Consider the following 18330-nt stretch of genomic DNA (forward strand, 5'->3'; position numbering starts at 1 on the left):
TGCCTGCTTGGATATATCGGAGATCTAACCAAAGTCTTCCAGTAAGTACTAATCCTGACACAGGAGTACTTTAGAACTGAGGATATAGGTCTGTTCCAGCCCTGACAGACTCCTTGGTGCCTGTGAAAAGAGCACTATGAGAATTAGATCCAATACTGCAAAGACTTATCCAATATTTACTGCAAGTACATAACTCAAGTTTCCCAGGACCTCTCATGTACTTGATGTGACGTATGTGGGTGCATCATGCTGACTCAGGTTCCAACATACATTCTCAATTAAGAAGCAAATGCACATCCATAAGGAAAACAACTGAAATCTTAAATTTTAGTAGGAACATCAAAAAAGCAAAAAAATCAAAACATCCTTTTAGTCAGTATGGATGTAAGCTGTAGGTAGACAAGGAAAAAGGGATGAGACGCCACACATTTCATCATCAAGATTTATCTGCATTTTTATAGATAATTTTAAACCAGAGTTGGTTAGGTAACTTTAGTTTGAGGCAACATACGTTTATTTTAAACCACCACTATATCTTAACCAATTATCACAAATAGCATGATTTATAATGCAGAGCTGTTAGAACACATCTCTGCGTTCCAGTTCTGCAGTTAAGTATTTTTGGTGAAAATACAAACAGTAGAACGTAAGTTTATTATTTTGCATCTAAATAGATGAAGAATCACAGTGTAAAGATTAGGTTTCATATGTTTATATATAATAAATCTCATTGTGCACAAATAATCACTGACACTTTTAACCATTTATCTAGCTGTCAAAATGCAATACATTAGATATTGGCATTTTCAATACTAGCTATTGACATTAATCGTGTAAAATGTCTAATATGACAACTAAGAATTCTTATTTCACATGAACAGGGACCATTTCTATTTAACTCTGGTATAGAAAGCTTTTATGACATTTTACGGAGGCACAGAAAATATCATGCAGCAGAGAGTTTTATGCTTAGTGATGTTTTCTTCTATTAGTATCTAGTGCTAAATCCTGAGAAGTCAAGCTTGGAAATCTCCTTTTCATTGGAAAAACTTGTTCGATCTATGCGAGAGCTTGGGCTTCCAACTCTACTCAGCCAGGATTTCCTGCAAGAAAAGTAAGAGAGGGTTAGCATATAAAGAACTGCACATGTGGGGTTTACTCTCCTGTCATGCCTTCCCCCCCCCCTTTTTTTTTTTTAATAAGAGCCATAAGAAGCCTTTCAATGAGGAAACTATCCCAAATATGTTTAGTTCTTTTCTGTTTCCCCTCCCTTTCTGCTTTAAAAGGAAAAAAAACACTATTTAAAAGGTATCAGTATTTCAAAGAATATTACACAATATCACATAAAAATACATCTGACAAAAGGCTAAAGGAGATCTACTGTAATGATCGCTTTTAAATGCTTATAATACTATTAAAATAGATATATATTACCTTTGCAGATTCAATACTATACTTTCAACAAGGATTTAAAACCCATTCATAATTGAAAAATATTATGAAAAAAGAATTCTAAACAGCCAGTTTACCTTTTTCTGACAACTAAAAGAAATGGAAACTGAAATGAAAATGAGTAAGTTCAAAACCAGCAAAAAGACATAAAACAAACAAAAATTAAAGTTATGTCAAAGCAATACCAAGTTGTAATAAATACTGAATTTTATACAAGCATTGTTAAGTGGCAATTTTGCATGTATTTGCATTACGATCCAATCTTTAATTATGCTGGTGCTTACCTTCTTCCACAGCATGCTAGAAAATAGTATTGAACGCAAATTACCACAAGGTAATCGAGGCTGGAACCTGACAGTGCTCCTACAGGCATACCCACTATATGCCTATCCTGCAGCAATTTGCTAATTCACAGTAGTGATAAACTGTTGTGTGATAAAAGGAGGTGCACAAACAGTTGAAGTGCAGCAGATGACAGTGCTTACAGACAGGTTTATTTACAAAAAATACTCTCTCAGTATCTTCTGTTATACTAATGTAAGAAAAAATATTTTAGTGTACCATATTTAAGGAGAAATATTTCCACAAAAGTACTCCTTATAACTCTAATGGTATAGATATGTACCTGTGATGAGTATTAAAAAAAATATAATTATTCATTTAAATTCCAATTTGAAGACCAGAAAAGTTATGTCATATTAACAGTTGTTAATTAATCCTTTGCAAAAATCACACCGAGCATTATAAAATGCAATGTTCTTACAGTGAGACTTAATTTTTCTGTCTTTATAATGAAAATTGTGCATAGACATTGCTCATCTTGAGCCAATAAATAAAAAACACCTGAGGAATAGAAATGTATCTTGTTACGTGACAAGATTTTTTAGACAACTTCTGACTCAATGTAACACCACAAAACATCTCAAGTGTCTTAGCTCGTTATAAAAGACAGGTCATATTCTCCAAACTGTGATAGTCCTTCATAAGATTCGTCTCATCACTAGCACAGAAAGTTCCAAAACCGTATTCAGGACCTACAAAACTAATCTTGTTCTTCAAACTCTGCAGACAGTCTCTTGATCATTAAGAAATACATATACTTAATACTTTATTAAGAACGCAGGTATGTCCTACTACTCATGTATTTTGAAATATAATCCTAGGAGCACGCTCAGTGGATTATAGACTTTCAGTGCCAAAGAGCTCCATGAGCTCCTTCCTATTTGACCACTACGACAGAGACTCTATATGGAAAGACTTCCCAGAAAATACAAACAAGATATGGATAACTTATGTTCAAAGTGTGATAAGCCTTAATTTAGTATACAGCAAATAAAATGAATAAGTATTTCTGTCAGATGTTTACACATCTTCACACCTTTGCTTTATGTTATGAAAAACTTCCCTTCTCATCTGTTTTAGACGAAGCCTTTCCAGTAAGGAGTATAACACAGGAATAGGAGTGCATGAGCAAACAGGAGAACCCAACCTTCCACTCTACACTGGAGCCCTAAAGGCAGACCAGGCATTTCAACAGAAGGAAAAAAAGCTTAGTAACAGACCACTCCATTTTACTCCACATTATGACAAATTTGAAAAGCCCCTTGTTTATTTAGCAGAAAAGTCTCTAGTATAGTTGGATGTCCTTGAGAGAAAAAAGAACACGTATTTGTAATAATGAATTAGTTAAAAAAAAATAATCTATCTGCACTATTTTTAGAAGACTAATGTGATATTCACAAGTGAACAGACTTTTTCCTTTTTTTCTTTTAATTTTCGACATGAGCTTGTCCTGGACAAAACCACAAGAAATATATTCCTTGCCCAACCTTCGCAACTGTACATAAGACCAAAACTCATCCATGGCTGCTTCCAATTACTAAATTCCACTGCATGAAGAAAGTAACTCTCCAAACTTTGCACAGAGCAAACTTTATTCTTCGTCAGCTCCATATACTCTCACCTGAATGAAGACAGAGTATAAATTATTAAAATCCAATTAAAACAATCCAGCTCCATAGAAACTCTTTATAGTATGCATGTATTTCATTCCCTATTAGGAAGGAGGGAAGGAAGTGTTACAGAACTGCTCCCTACCTGGGATTTGCCTGACTATAAGGGCTCAGTTCCTCACAGAGATGTTAATACTTTACAATAGGATCGATAATCCCTCACTTTGCTCAAGTATCCCGATCAATAGACTCAAGTTAGGAACAGGTTTTGTATCCTCCTCTTGCTTCCCTCAGCCTTCTTAATTCTCTTTCACATATGCCATGAATTTCAGATCACCCAATGCATGCAACAGATTAGCTACAATTACTAGCAGTTGGAGTTTTAGCTTGCCATTTATAGCATCCATTTTAAAATTCACTGCTGCTACCGTCTTCTCTTCAGGAGTAAGACAGACAGTCTCCACCTCGCTTGTCACTTGGCGTAGGTCTGAATCAAATGAGGACATTCCTTTAGCATGTGACAGGACAGTATATAGCTTACTCTTCAATAACTATTTTAAAGGGCCTACTTCTGAAGAGACACTGCTTCAATGAGTCTGGAACAAGAGCTAATCTCTAAATAGCCACTTCCCATCATGTTTTATTACACAACTATTACAAGTCCACGCAACCCCTTTTGGCCATGCTCCAATCCCACTGTTCAAAACCAAATGGCAGTGGGGACTAGATGAACTCAAGATATGCTTTAATCACAGATTTATGAGCTACACAACCTCCCTGTTTGGGGGAAAAGTCAGGCAGGCCAGCACCCTAGAGTCTCTCCTCAGGGTGTGCAGTGTTCATGGCAACCCCCTCCTGCCACAGGGTTGAGAAGACCCAATGGTTGGTTCATCCAGACAGCGCTGTTTGCAAAAATACCCCAAAACAAACCTAAACATCATTCTTCTCCTTTTTTCATTTCATTAACTAAAATGAACCTTGCTAAGTGACTCTGGCTTGTTACCTAGGCAACCAGGCTCTTTCCATTCAACATATTATTGGAAAACGATATCTAAAGAGCCGGATTTGCACCATCCCAATTTAGATCCTCACAGAAATAGCCTGGCCATGTACAGTATTCCAATCAGGCATCTCTTACAAGCCAAGATATGCGTGCCTACCTGTTAACTTGTCAGAACGAAGCCTATCCATGTCAAATATGGAGAGTTGTCTGGAAGCGTTATTTGAGGAGCCTTGCCTCTGTAATACAAGGTAGTACTAGCACAGCCCTAAAATACACCACACTTTGAATACTACAGGCAGTAGAGTAACTTTATGATTTCCCCAAAGAAGATCTCTTTTTTTCAGCTGGAAATCTATGCTATAAAACAGATTTATCTAAAAAAAAATGGTTTGCTTGGCACTATTCTGACTAAAATCTACTTCAATAAGGAAAAAGTAACCCTGATGCAGGAAGAAACAGGCCTTTCTGCACCTTTACAGGAATGCCAAACAAGCACATAAATGAACAATGCATTTTTCCTGTGCTAGACTCTGTATTGAACCACCAATATACATACGTAGGATGCTGCTACAATACTTCATTAATTGTATGCAAAAAGCACAACAATTTTATCCTGAGACTGGAGCAATTTACAGTCTATAGTGCTAGAAATGGACCTGAAAACGACCTACAGCATTAATACTTGGTGAGGTAGGCACAGTTTAGGAATACATTTGTTTCACTCCACCTTAACCACAGTGTCACTAACAGTGGACCAAGAGAAGTGTGTGCTTTTATTTAGAGGGAGAGAAAATAAAAGGCACTGGCTTATTTATACTATTTCCCTTTGTTTGGGATAAAATATTGGAGAGAATGTTGCTTTTTGAAGATTGTATTTACATCTGTGACAGTGTATAGACTAGGATTACAAATATTTATAAGATACCTCCAAGATGTTGTTGTATTCTGAAACAGTACTGTCAAGTTTTCATAAATCCTGGTATTTAAATGTTTGCAGAAGAAATGTGGAATTCTTTATCATTGTCATCTGGCTTCTCAGCTTTTGGGAAGAACTTTAGCCACAGTTTTCAAGCTTTGCTCTACAATCCTAAGGGCTAGGAACATTTTACTTAAAACTTTTATTTTTACAAACCTGAAGTTCACATCTAGGTAAGGCCTCTAGTAGCCTGTATAGTAAAAGCATCTCACAGCTTACTATAAAGCCATTCCATTGCCCCTACACCTCTGCTACTGATGCCAGCGCCTAACAGTAAAATAGGAATCTGGAAACAAAATTTATGGTGTTCGGTGTTGTTGTGGGAAGAGTAGCAGGAAGGATAAAAACCTTAGTAACAAAGTATGTTTGAAAATATTGGATTCTGACATGACTTGAATCAGTGTGGCCGCCCCAAAACCCCCACCACATTAACCATTTTAACTTTAGCAAAAGCAATCAAGGCTTCAGTAAGAAGAAAACAGGTTCTCAAAAAATTACATGAGGGATCCTGGCCAGAATTACTGATATTTTGGTGCAGATTAAGGTCAAGAGGACTCAAGCAATATGTGCAGTCAAATTTCTCCCACTGGCCTGCATCCTCTGCTCCTAGTAATTTTTTTAGCTCTCAAAACTAGGCTCTAGCTTGGGGTAGAAACCTGAAGTCTTCTGACCCAAAATGCAGCTGCCTCTATATCTCTGTTCAAGGGGGCCTCTGTGCTGCCATGGAACCTGCTGCACCTCCTCAGGCAAAGGGTACCGGATGGTTTTTAGACTGTTGTGCCTACTGCCCGATACACCAACAAAACCACTGCTGGCAGCAGTCCACACTAAGCCAGGATTAGATGTCCGCACTTAGTTGCATGTTCATGCCATTTGCATACCTGCAAAAGGAAGGGGGAAGCAGTAGAAGGAGAATGAGGCAAAGGACAAGGGAGCAGAATTTTAGCACATTTATTAGAATGACCCTACCACAGTCCACCAAATCAAAACCAAGTGACAGGTTACTTCAGGGGATTAAAACAAACAAACAAAAAAGTCAGCAGTAGTCTAACGATACAGGCCAAGAAGTGAGTAGGCTAGAAAGAAAGCAACCAGCTCAGGCACAGACACGGTGCCCCAGAACAGAGCTGGAGCCTGTAGGTGTGGGGAAGACTGCACTGCTGCTGCCTGTTCCCCAGCTGCTCTGGGCATGCCAACAACAGGAATTTCTTGGCCCGTCAGATATTTAGCAGAAGTCCTGGAACTATTTTAGAAAGGGGAGAAAGAAATATTTAATCAAAACTAGTGTGTGACTTTGCATTCTTAGACACAGCTGTCAGATGAATGTTGTTAATTTGTTTGCATTTCTTCCTTTTCTGCCAAACCCTGCTGCACTCAAGGCCAGCGTTTCTCCAGAGAACACACGATGAGCTTTTCTTCAGTGTACTGTGTGAAAGTAACATCAGCAGCAAGGGCACGTTAGCAGAATCTGACATATTGAAGATACTGTGTGACACAATAAGCTTCAAATACGTATTTTGGTGTCAAATTTCTATTTATAAACCTAAGAAAAATGACTTGTATATTAATGTTCATCACATTGTGTATATTATTGGCAAGATTATTTTAAATATAAAAATGATCATTACTAGCTTGCATTAGCACAGAATCTGACTACGTACCTCAAATTTACTTTGTTATTCAAATTTTATCTATGTTAAATGTGTTCACGTCTTAATTTATAGAGGACAAATTACCACAGAATGAATGAAACCAAGTCTGGAGGTTTTTTTCAAAGATCTGTTGTGGATTTTCCTATTAATAGTTTTGGTAAACTTCAAGTGGAATTTAATAATTTACTTAAACATGGAATCATAAGAAGTGTATTTTTATTAAACAGTTACCAGAATACCTCTTTGTTCAAACCTCGTTAAACAAGTGACATTTGGCTTCTTTCATAGATCTTATTGGAAAAAATTAAGCAATGTTGCAGAAATTTATTCCAAAGAAAAATAAAGAAGTAAATGAAAAGTAAAACTAAATACATCCATTTCAGTAACTCAAAACAGCTTTTACGTCCACAATGACTTACAGAAAGTACAAGACAAAAGAGAATTTCCTGTTAAGCTTGTGTCCTACCTTCCCTAAGCAGTAAACATACCAGAAAGCCAGAAGCAGCAAAAAGCCTGTCATATTTTTCCCTTGTAACATGCCTGCCTCTACAGGGTACGATTTGCCTCACAAGGCAGACTAGGAATTTTGACCAACACCACTCCATTGCACAGAATGCGACTGAAAGTTATTTCTCATTCCACATCTGTTAAATCTAAGGCCACAGGAAGCTTAAATGAGGAGGAACTGTGGCTGTTAGTGTACCAATTGAGGCTTCTGGAAAAGAAAAGCTAGTTCTAATGCTTAGAAACCCATTACCACCCATCACCCACATAAACCGTATTTAAAACAAATGACTGTATTATAGAGTTGAACAGTTGTATTATAGAGTTGAAGAGTAGAGTACTGCTGCTTCTGATCATCAATTTTATATCTAAAAATATTAATTAAACCCTTACCTTGGCCATTTCAAAGCAACCCTATTGGAAGACCATAATGAATCATCACACTTTGACCAATTCAGTATTACTTAAAATCCATTTCTTTATACAGCCTGGTAAAAACAAAATAGACTCTACAGTAAAAGGAGCCCAGTTACAGCCATCCAGTTGGAGAATTCCTATCAAACCAACACCCATCCACAGTCCAGGAAAGCATAAGATAGAAAACTGCAGATGACAAATGCAGTAAAGAATTTGAAAGACAACACTCTTCTGTTCTCTGGTAATGAGGTTCAGCAAGGAAGACAGACATAAAAGTCATATGAGGACCAATACCCACAGTACCATGCTTCCTGTATCCCCTACGTAATTCTCAGAAGACAGATTTACATACTAAAATACAAATTAATTTATTATGCAAGAACTAAAAATAATGCCAGACCAAAGCATAGTGAATTCCTTCAAACACCACCGGGATTCTTGCTATTTTCCTCAAAAGTCTCCCTTACTTTACAAGTACTTAGCATAGCTAAAAGACTGAAAATTGAGAAGACTCACCAAGAAGTTGCAAACTGTCCCTTTCCAATTAAAAAAAAGAAAACAATCTTAAAAGGGAAGCATCACCACTTTTAAAGCATTATGTTATAGAGCACTGACCGAGTCTGAGTGACACTAATATTTCCAGTGCTGCAGTAACTGTGCACAAATTCACCTTTCCCTAGAATACCACTGTTTAAATACTTCAGGCAGGCTCACTTTGAAACATGCAAGAGTGACCATTTCTATAAAGTACCTTGTATAAGCATCTTTTTATCTGTAGCTTGTGAAAGTGTTTTGAAATTTCTTACTAAGTATCCAGCTAGCTCAGCTCCATCTTTTCCACTGACTTTACACTATGTGATTTAATCTGGTAATTTAAATTGCACACTGTCAAAGGAAGCAGTTACACCCATCTTTTTAACACGCAATCTCAAGGAGCACTTTTTAAAGCAACTGTGATACAAAACAGTAGTCATTTTAGTATATGAATTAAAAGATCAGAATTTTTTTAAAATAATGTTGTATTAGCACAACTGTTCAGAAAAACACCAAGTACATTATACTAGCTAATAGTCTGCTTAAATTTTAGACAATGAGAAAATTTGGGCTTTGTTAAGATGTACTGTCATAATGCTCTATTTTTTTTGCATTACAAATGAGAAGTATAAGGGATTGTGAACAGGAGATAGATAACTGGAGTCGCATCCTGCCTTCCCTGAAAGAAGCACCTCAGGCAGACAGAGCTCCACATACAGAGCACTCCCCACCCTCTAGCAGCACAGCTGAATGTGGAGATTCAGAGGACAGGGGCCAGTGGCAACAAGTCCCTGTCCGGCGTGGCAGGCGTGCCACCCAGGTGACCCCCACACCATCCGCCGTGCCCTTGCAGAACGGATATGATGTTCTGCAAAGGGAACCGGAGGATGAGGAGGACAACAGCTTGCTGAACTTGGAGTTGTCACTGAGGCCGAGACGGATTAAGCCTCGTATAACAACATCTTCGGTTAGGAAAGAAAGACGGGTCCTTGTAGTAGGGGACTCGATTCTGAAGGGAGTAGAAGGTCCCCTATGTAGACCAGACCCAATCTGTAGGGAGGTCTGCTGTCTCCCTGGGGCCAAAGTTAAGGATGTCCGGAAGAAACTCCCTACCCTAGTTAAGCCTGCTGACTACTACCCTTTATTGATTTTTCAGTTAGGCAATGATGAAATTTCAGGAAGAAGCCTAAGGGCAATGAAGAAAGACTTCAGGGCCCTGGGACGGATGGTTAGGGGATCAGGAGCACAAATAGTGTTTGCTTCTATCCCAACAGTTGCAAGGATAGATGAGAAGATTAATAGGAAATGCCAGCTGTTCAATGCCTGGCTCAGAGACTGGTGTCATCGGCAGGACTTGGGGTTCTTTGATTATGGGCTGCTTTTCAGGACGCCAGGCCTGCTGGCAACAGACGGCAAAAGCCTGTCTCAAAGGGGGAAAAGGGTTTTAGGGCAAGAGTTGGCGGGGCTCATTGACAGGGCTTTAAACTAGATTTGAAGGGGGATGGGGATAGATCCATGCTTGCTAGCAAAAAGCCTGAAGGTGGCATGCTGGCACTAGACTTGGAAAAGATAGGGGGCATAACCAGGCTCCTTAGGAATAAGTCTGGGGGTGGCAGAATTTCGGCTCCCGCCAGTAAAAAGGAGAAAGGACCTGTAGCCCAGCTGAAGTGCTTATACACTAATGCACGTAGCATGGGTAACAAACAGGAGGAGCTGGAAGCCATTGTGCAGCAGGATAATTATGATGTAGTCGCCATCACAGAAACGTGGTGGGATGACTCACATAGCTATAGTGCTGCCATGGATGCCTATAGGCTCTTCAGGAAGGATAGGCAAGCAAGGAGAGGCGGGGGTGTGGCCCTGTATGTTAAGGAGTGTTATGAATGCTTTGAACTTAATGATGGTGATAATGAGACTGACTGTTTATGGGTAAGAATCAGGGGCAGGGCTAACAAGGCAGATATCGTAGTAGGAGTCTGTTATAGACCACCCAATCAGGATGAGGAGGCAGATGAAATATTCTATAAACGGCTGGGAGAAGTCTCAAGACCACAAGCTCTTGTCCTCGTGGGGGACTTCAATTTGCCGGACATCTGCTGGGAATACAATACAGCAGGGAGGGAACAGTCTAGAAGGTTCCTGGAATGTGCTGGGGATAACTTCCTGACACAGCTAGTGAGAGAGCCAACTAGGGAAGGTGCCCTGCTGGATCTGTTGTTTGTAAATAGGGAAGGTCTTGTGGGGGATGTGAAGGTTGGAGGCTGTCTTGGGAACAGTGACCATGAAATGATAGAGTTTTCAATTCTGCGAGAAGCAAGGAGAGGGGTCAGCAGAACTGCTACCTTGGACTTCCGGAGGGCGGACTTTGGGCTTTTCAGGAGCCTGGTTGACAAAGTCCCCTGGGAGGCAGTCCTCCAGGGCAAAGGAGCCCAGGAAGCCTGGATGATTTTCAAGAAGGAAGTCTTAAAGGCGCAGGAGCAGGCTGTCCCTGTGTGCCAGAAGACAAGCTGTCAGGGAAAAAGGCCGGCCTGGCTAAACAGGGAGCTAGTGTTGCAACTTAGGGAAAAAAAGAGGATCTATGGCCTCTGGAAGGAAGGGCAGGCCACTCAAGACGACTACAAAGAGGTAGTTAAGCTATGTAGGGAAAAAATCAGGAGGGCCAAAGCTCAGCTGGAGCTAAACCTGGCTTCTGTTGTCAAGGACAACAAAAAAAGCTTCTATAAATATATTAGCAATAGGAAGAGGACTAAGGATTATCTCTGTCCTCTAGTAGATAGGGCCGGCAACATAGTGACCAAGGATGAGGAAAAGGCTGAGGTACTCAATGAAGTCTTTGCCTCAGTCTTCAGCAGTAGGACCAGTTGTTCCCTGAGCACCCAGACCCCTGAACTAGAAGACAGGGATGGGGAGCAGAATGAAGCCCCTCTAATCCAAAGGGAAATGGTGAGGGACCTGCTTCAGCACCTGGAGGTGCACAAATCTATGGGGCCGGATGGGATCCACCCAAGGGTATTGAAAGAGCTGGCGGAGGTGCTCGCCAGGCCACTTGGTATCATTTATGAGCAGTCCTGGACAACCGGGGAGGTCCCAGCTGACTGGAGGTTAGCAAATGTGACACCCATCCACAAGAAGGGCCGGAAGGAGGATCCGGGGAACTACAGGCCAGTCAGTCTGACCTCGGTGCCTGGGAAGGTCATGGAACAGATCCTCCTCAGTGCCATTACACGGCACATGCAGGAGAACAGGGTGATCAGGCCCAGTCAGCATGGGTTTGTGAAGGGCAGGTCATGCCTATCAAACCTAATATCCTTCTATGATAAGGTGACCCACTTAGTGGATGAGGGAAAAGCTGTGGATGTTGTCTACTTGGATTTTTGCAAAGCTTTTGACACTGTTTCCCACAGTATTCTCCTGGAGAAACTGGCTGCTCATGGCCTGGACAGGTGTACTCTTCGCTGGGTAAAAAACTGGCTGGATGGCCGTGCCCAGAGAGTGGTGGTAAATGGAGTTAAATCCAGTTGGTGTCCAGTCACAAGTGGTGTCCCCCAGGGCTCGGTGCTGGGGCCGGTTCTCTTTAATATCTTTATCAATGATCTGGATGAAGGGATCGAATGCACCCTCAGTAAGTTCGCAGATGACACTAAGCTGGGCGGGCGTGTTGATCTGCTTGAGGGTAGGTTGGCTCTGCAGAGGGATCTGGACAGGCTGGACCGATGGGCTGAGACCAATGGTATGAGGTTCAACAAGGCCAAGTGCCGGGTCCTGCACTTGGGACACAACAACCCCATGCAGCGCTACAGGATTGGGGCAGAGTGGCTTGAAAGCAGCTCGACAGAAAAGGACTTGGGAGTGTTGGTTGACAGCCGGCTGAATATGAGCCAGCAGTGTGCCCAGGTGGCCAAGAAGGCCAACAGCATCCTAGCCTGTATCAGGAATAGTGTGGTGAGCCAGACTAGGGAAGTGATCATCCCCCTGTGCTCGGCCCTGGTGAGGCCTCACCTCGAGTACTGCGTTCAGTTTTGGGCCCCTCGCTACAAGAGGGACATTGAGGTGTTGGAGCGTGTCCAGAGAAGGGCTACAAAGCTGGTGAGGGGCCTGGAGGACAAACCTTATGAAGAACGACTGAGGGAGCTGGGGTTGTTTAGCCTGGAGAAGAGGAGGCTGAGGGGAGACCTTATCACCCTCTACAACTACCTGAAAGGAGGTTGTAGAGAGATGGGGGCTGACCTCTTCTCCCTGGTGACAAGTGATAGGACGAGGGGAAACGGGTTCAAGTTACGTCAGGGGAGGTTTAGATTAGATATTAGGAGACATTTTTTCACTGAAAGGGTTATTAAACATTGGAATAGGCTGCCCAGGGAGGTGGTGGATTCACCATCCCTGGAGGTGTTTAAAAAAACGGTAGATGGGGCACTTAGGGACATGGTTTAGAAGTGGCTCTTGTCAGGGTAGGCTAAAGGTTGGACTTGATGATCTTAAAGGTCCCTTCCAACCTCAACGATTCTATGATTCTATTCTATGATTCTATGAAATACAGCTACAATAAAGAAGAAGCAAAAGATTAACATAAGGATATGTTAACAGCTACTACATTCTTTATTTGACAAGAGCTATTTGTGGTTTCCAGCACACCAGAACATGCTCTTGAGGTGAACCCAGCATGGTATGTTTACAAGGAAGGTAACACTGTACCCATGGTATACAAGATGTATATATTTTGGAAATAAAATCCCCATTGCAATTGATTAGTTACCAAGAACAAGGAGTTGTTGATATGTATTATTTATTGTTTCCATAAATAACAGGAAAAAGATCTTGTATTTAATAAGATTCATATACTTCCCAAAGCCTAGCTTGTCTCATCTGCCTTGAGGTCAATCTCCAGACACAGCAAACAGCCTAAGGCAGAGGTACAAAAGTGAGAGGTGCCAAGCCTCTGGCATGCTGTACCTTATGGAAGGGCAGACAGACCTTACAGAAGTGACTACATCTTACACGCTGTCACATCCTGGAGAGTTGCTTTTCATTTACAGTAAGAAAATTATTTTTGTTATTTAACATATTACTTCTTTATATTTTTCTTATGACTTCATATACATTAAAAATACCATTCTTGAAAGATCTAATATGGACTGGTTTTCGCTACTGGCTTTGTAAGTTCCATAAATTTATCATTTCAGTTGTGGGCACTTTGGTCTGAGGTCTGTAAGATGACACAAGCTATCTTTGCAGGTAAGTATTAAATACATCATCTAAAGAAGCCTTTCAAGTCATGATCACAAACTACTCTGATAGGAGATAATCTTGGATATATCAGCTGATATATATATATAAAATAATATATATATACTTTATATATATATATATACTTGATTTCCTACATGTCTACATTATTCAAATCAGCTTTGTAACATCTCTAATTGTTAGGCTTTAAACTTTCTATTAATATTACAAAAAGCTCAATAGAAAAAAAGAGACCTATTCATGTGAGCTGCACCAGTGCTGCAAGGACGCCTATGGCAAAGTCCATTCCTGTGGTCTATAAACTGCCATTATGAATATACTCACTTAGTAGAAATAAACACACTTAACATCAAAGCTACAAGCTATTTATGGAAGCTATCAGAGCATGAACACATATTTTGGTTCAATGTTTCTTTCTGTAAAAAGAAAGTTATTTTAAACAAGGCTTTTAATATTTATTGAAATAGGATCTGATATGTGTTCTTTGCTATTTAGTGGTTCCTGTGCTGTACGATGCTGCATTTTTATTATATTTGTTATTTAGACCTTTTCTCTAAAAAAAATTTTCCTGTTCGTTTGCAGCAGTGATAAAATAAAGGAAGAAATAGAGATTTCTTTTCCTAGGAAAAAAAATGTTTTCATACAAAATAAACCCAGACAGGAAACCCTAACCTATGTTCTCAGGCAACTATGGTTGCCTCTCAAGACAACTATGGTACATGCTACTTAAAGTTACCACCTACAGAAAGCAAACCAGCAGATTTAGTGATTTTTTTTTTTTTTTAATTTATTATGAGGATAATGGGGTTGATCTTGCCTCCTAAACTTCCCATTCGTTTTGGACATCTTCCTGCTGACTCACTAGAATCTGCCCTTTAGCAGTACATTTTTTTTTTTTGGTATTGAGAGCTTCAAACTTCAAAAGCTAGAATAAAAGTAGAATTCTACGGACGACAGCATCTTATTTCTACTAAAGTCAACAGTAACTTCTAATGAGGACAGTGAGATAGACTTGACCTCTGTTTTTACAAAATTTAAGCAGAAATCCACGACTGCTTACAGGAAATAAACATCTAAAAAGCCCAAACCAAGGAAACCATCTTTGGAAGACAAATGGTCCATACTATTTTCAAGTATTCCTAAATAGGTATTGTTAATGACTATTAATGAGCACCTTGTCTTACACAAAATTTTACTTTTGTCACTTATGCTTCATGTGATGTAAACTGCCAGAGCAGAAATAAGCATCAGGAAGCAATCTAGAATAAAAAAATGTTTTGGGTTAACACACTAACAGACCTAGGGAACACTTCTCCAACTCATTAAATCTGCAGTGACCTGGGCAATATTCTCCATTGCAAAGAACTTCCATTTTAGAAAACATATTGAACCTTTTTTTAAGATAACTGCATATTCCTTTTGACATGAGTATCAACTAGCTAAATCTGAGTTTCTCTAATATTTCCTAGTCCAAACTTGTTTGGTTTCCATACAATTGTTTAAAAACACCTTCTCAGAAGGACTATGAGCAATGAGCTAAGAATGTATGCTTTAATAAAGAAAAACTAAGATTTTTTTAAAATAAGCAGTGAGTTAAATAAATCATAAAAAATACTGCATTTTTATGTATATAATTAAGCATATCAGCTATTAGATTTTCAAGACCATTGCTCTGTCAATGCCACCTTCACACCTAACTACTGTCTCTCACACAGGTAGTTTGTAATTTCTTAACACATAACAGGTTTTGATATTTTGTGAAATGCTTGGTAAGAAGAGAATTACTGGCAAAGTACAATAAATATGTTCCTAAACTCCTAAATCTTCACATTTTTTCATCTTTCCCTCAAGCTCCAGGGGCTCTCAAGAAGTACCAAACATCTCATTTGTTTTCTGTAATACAGGCCATTTTCTTTCTTTCCCTTCCCCCTTTTTTGAAATTTTATTCTGCCTGGACAGTTCAAGCAGACAAAACAGTTTCTGATCACTTTCACACTGTAGGTTGCTGCAGGGAACAAGTAGGTTTTGTAATGTGAATTGAGAAGTACAAAAAGTCCTAGAAACCCAGTAACTTCAACAGCAGCTAATTTTAATGAAGTTTGTTATGTACAAATATTTCATTAATATTATTCTTGACAAAACTTTGTAGCTAATTGCCAGTGCCTCATTAATGTACAATAGGATGAGTAATGAATGCTACCAGGCTGGTCATGACTCGTCACTTTGAAACAAATTTTGTTTTCCGTTACAAAGCTTGCATGCACCCCACTGAAAGGGCTTTCCAACAGAATTCACAGAATTGGGATAATTCACTAGTATAGTCACAGATGCTCAGCTGCACTGTGTCCTTCCTAACTCAGTGTTTCCTGAGGTCATGGTGTGGGGATCATCTGCGTGCAGATTCTGGCCTGTTCCTTGTTAACTGTACCATTCCTGGCTCAACTGTGCTAACGTGCACATTAAGAAGGGATTCAGGACTCCAGACCAAAGTTACTACTTTCTTAAAGTGATGAAATAACTAAAGCATTTAAAATGCTCGTTTCAAAGAACTCATTTCAAAATAAACTTTGAGTTACTTGGTGCTTCCAGTGACAAAGATTTCCAAAGGCAGAGTTGAAATGCTGGCATTGAAGACTGGCACGTTTCCTAGAATAAAACCTCTCAAAAGGCAAACATTCATGCTCTTTGAATTTGCTCATGAAGGTCTGTTTTGCCATTTGGCCACAATTGCATAGAGAATAAAAGATGTTTTCCTTTTTTGCAACACCTTAGAAGCAAAACAACAAAACTAATAATTCAGGAGGAAGCGTTATGCAAGCTTACAAACATTAGCAGTGTATGATTAGGAGGAGCTGTTCTAAAATAATAATTTTGCAAAATTAATATCAGAACAGTTCTCGTCATCATGCACTTTATAAAAACAAGAGTATGCTCCAGTTTCCTTGTTGTCCAGAAAAAATAGTCCAAATACCATACAAATCAGTTAAATATGAACTTTACATTACAACAGCTGCAATGAAATTCACGATATAGTATACATCAGATGAAAAGGGTGGCTTGACCACAGATTGGGCTCCAGATAGAGAAATTAAAAGCCTTCAGGAATTCAAATGCCCATTCTGAGACATGCAAGGCCTGATTTTAAAGAATACTTATGATTATATGACAAATGTCACCACCAAACAGATCTAAGGGAACAGGAACGAGCTCAGTGCACATCACTTCTGCAAGTCACATTCCAGAGTCTCAAATGGGGTACCAGTAGGAGAAAAAGAGAGATCACATATGACAAACCTTGTCTAAACTAATTGACTGGCATCATGGTAGAAGCCTATGGCATAAGTAGAGAAACCTCCACCTTTCAGAGCAGTGTTTAGTGCTCTTAGTTGATCACCCTTCTTTTTTTCCTGTCTTATTCACTGATAAGGCTGGTGAAAACAGAAGGTATGACCAGAAGCTACAAGTCCTTTGCAAGTCCCTTGCAGAGCCTGCATTATACATAGTGTAGAAAAGAACATATAAGGGGCAAGACCTTTACTGTGACACTTCTAGATAGAATATATTCTCAAATATATGTAGGTTTCCAACTCAGAAGACCTACATTTTTAAAGATCAGGGTCAGACAAAACGTACCTCTAACTCTTGAATACCAATGTTATCTTAATCACCACAGCACATTTCCTCTTGGATGTTAAATCCGAATGCTAGATGGCCACATACCACACACTAAATTATTAAGAATACCAAACAACTCCAGGAGACTGAAGATCCTGGTACTCAGAAGTCAACAGATGTCGAAATCTAGTCACCAAGAACTTCTGCTAGCAAGTCATTGGACAGTGAATACTCTCTGATTCTAAGAATTAAACATATATAATGCCACAAACAATCCAGTACACAGTTGATGACTCAGTCATCAGTGCAGTGCAGGGAATTTAGCCAGAGAACTTTGATTAAAGTAAAACATATGTCTAACTCTCCTGCACTTCTATGAAATTCTCAGTATATACTGTGTAGCATCAATAAAGCAATAACACTGTATTGCAAGTTAAAAGCTCCTACGCTTAACTTCACTCTCCTATTCCTTTGTTACAAGACACAAATACAGCATTTCAAGTATAAGAGCTGGAAAAGTTATTATAAATGTGCCTGCAAGTAAAAAAAAAAAAGTATCTCTACTTTGAGAACAACTTCATCTCTTATAAAGCAGCAAAAAAGATTTTTACTTAATTAAAACTCTTATGGCTCTTATGATTGGATTGTTGGAATGGAGGGATACAGACTCTTCAGGAAGGATAGGCTGGGGAGACGAGGAGGGCGTGTTGCCCTCTATGTCAATGAACAGCTGGAGTCCATGGTGCTCCACCTGGGGATGGATAAAGACCCAATGGAGAGCTTATGGGTCAAGATTAAAGGGAACACAGGGGCAGGTGACATTACAGTAGGAGCCTGCTACAGGCCACCTGATCAGGATGACAGAGCAGATGAGGCCCTCCACAGACAGACAAGAGCAGCATCGCATTCACAGACCCTGGTCTGCACAGGGGACTTCAACCACCCCAACATCTGTTGGACGGACAATACAGCGGGGCACAA

At 39.7% G+C, this 18330-nt stretch overlaps 1 protein-coding gene across 3 annotated transcripts in view; it reads right to left on the minus strand.

The window, feature by feature from the left end:
• Nucleotides 1-300: 300 nt before the first annotated feature.
• Nucleotides 301-18330, minus strand: part of ACYP2 (acylphosphatase 2) — a 55458-nt gene continuing 37428 nt past the window's right edge. For all 3 annotated transcript variants that reach the window (XM_074578627.1, XM_074578628.1, XM_074578629.1), the window contains exon 4: nucleotides 301-1103. In XM_074578627.1, the coding sequence (XP_074434728.1) occupies nucleotides 989-1103 (115 nt within the window). In that variant the 3' untranslated portion in view covers nucleotides 301-988. The remainder of the gene's footprint in view (nucleotides 1104-18330) is intronic.

This window comes from Larus michahellis, chromosome 3, assembly GCF_964199755.1.
Source record: "Larus michahellis chromosome 3, bLarMic1.1, whole genome shotgun sequence".
Taxonomy (NCBI): Eukaryota; Metazoa; Chordata; class Aves; order Charadriiformes; family Laridae; genus Larus; species Larus michahellis.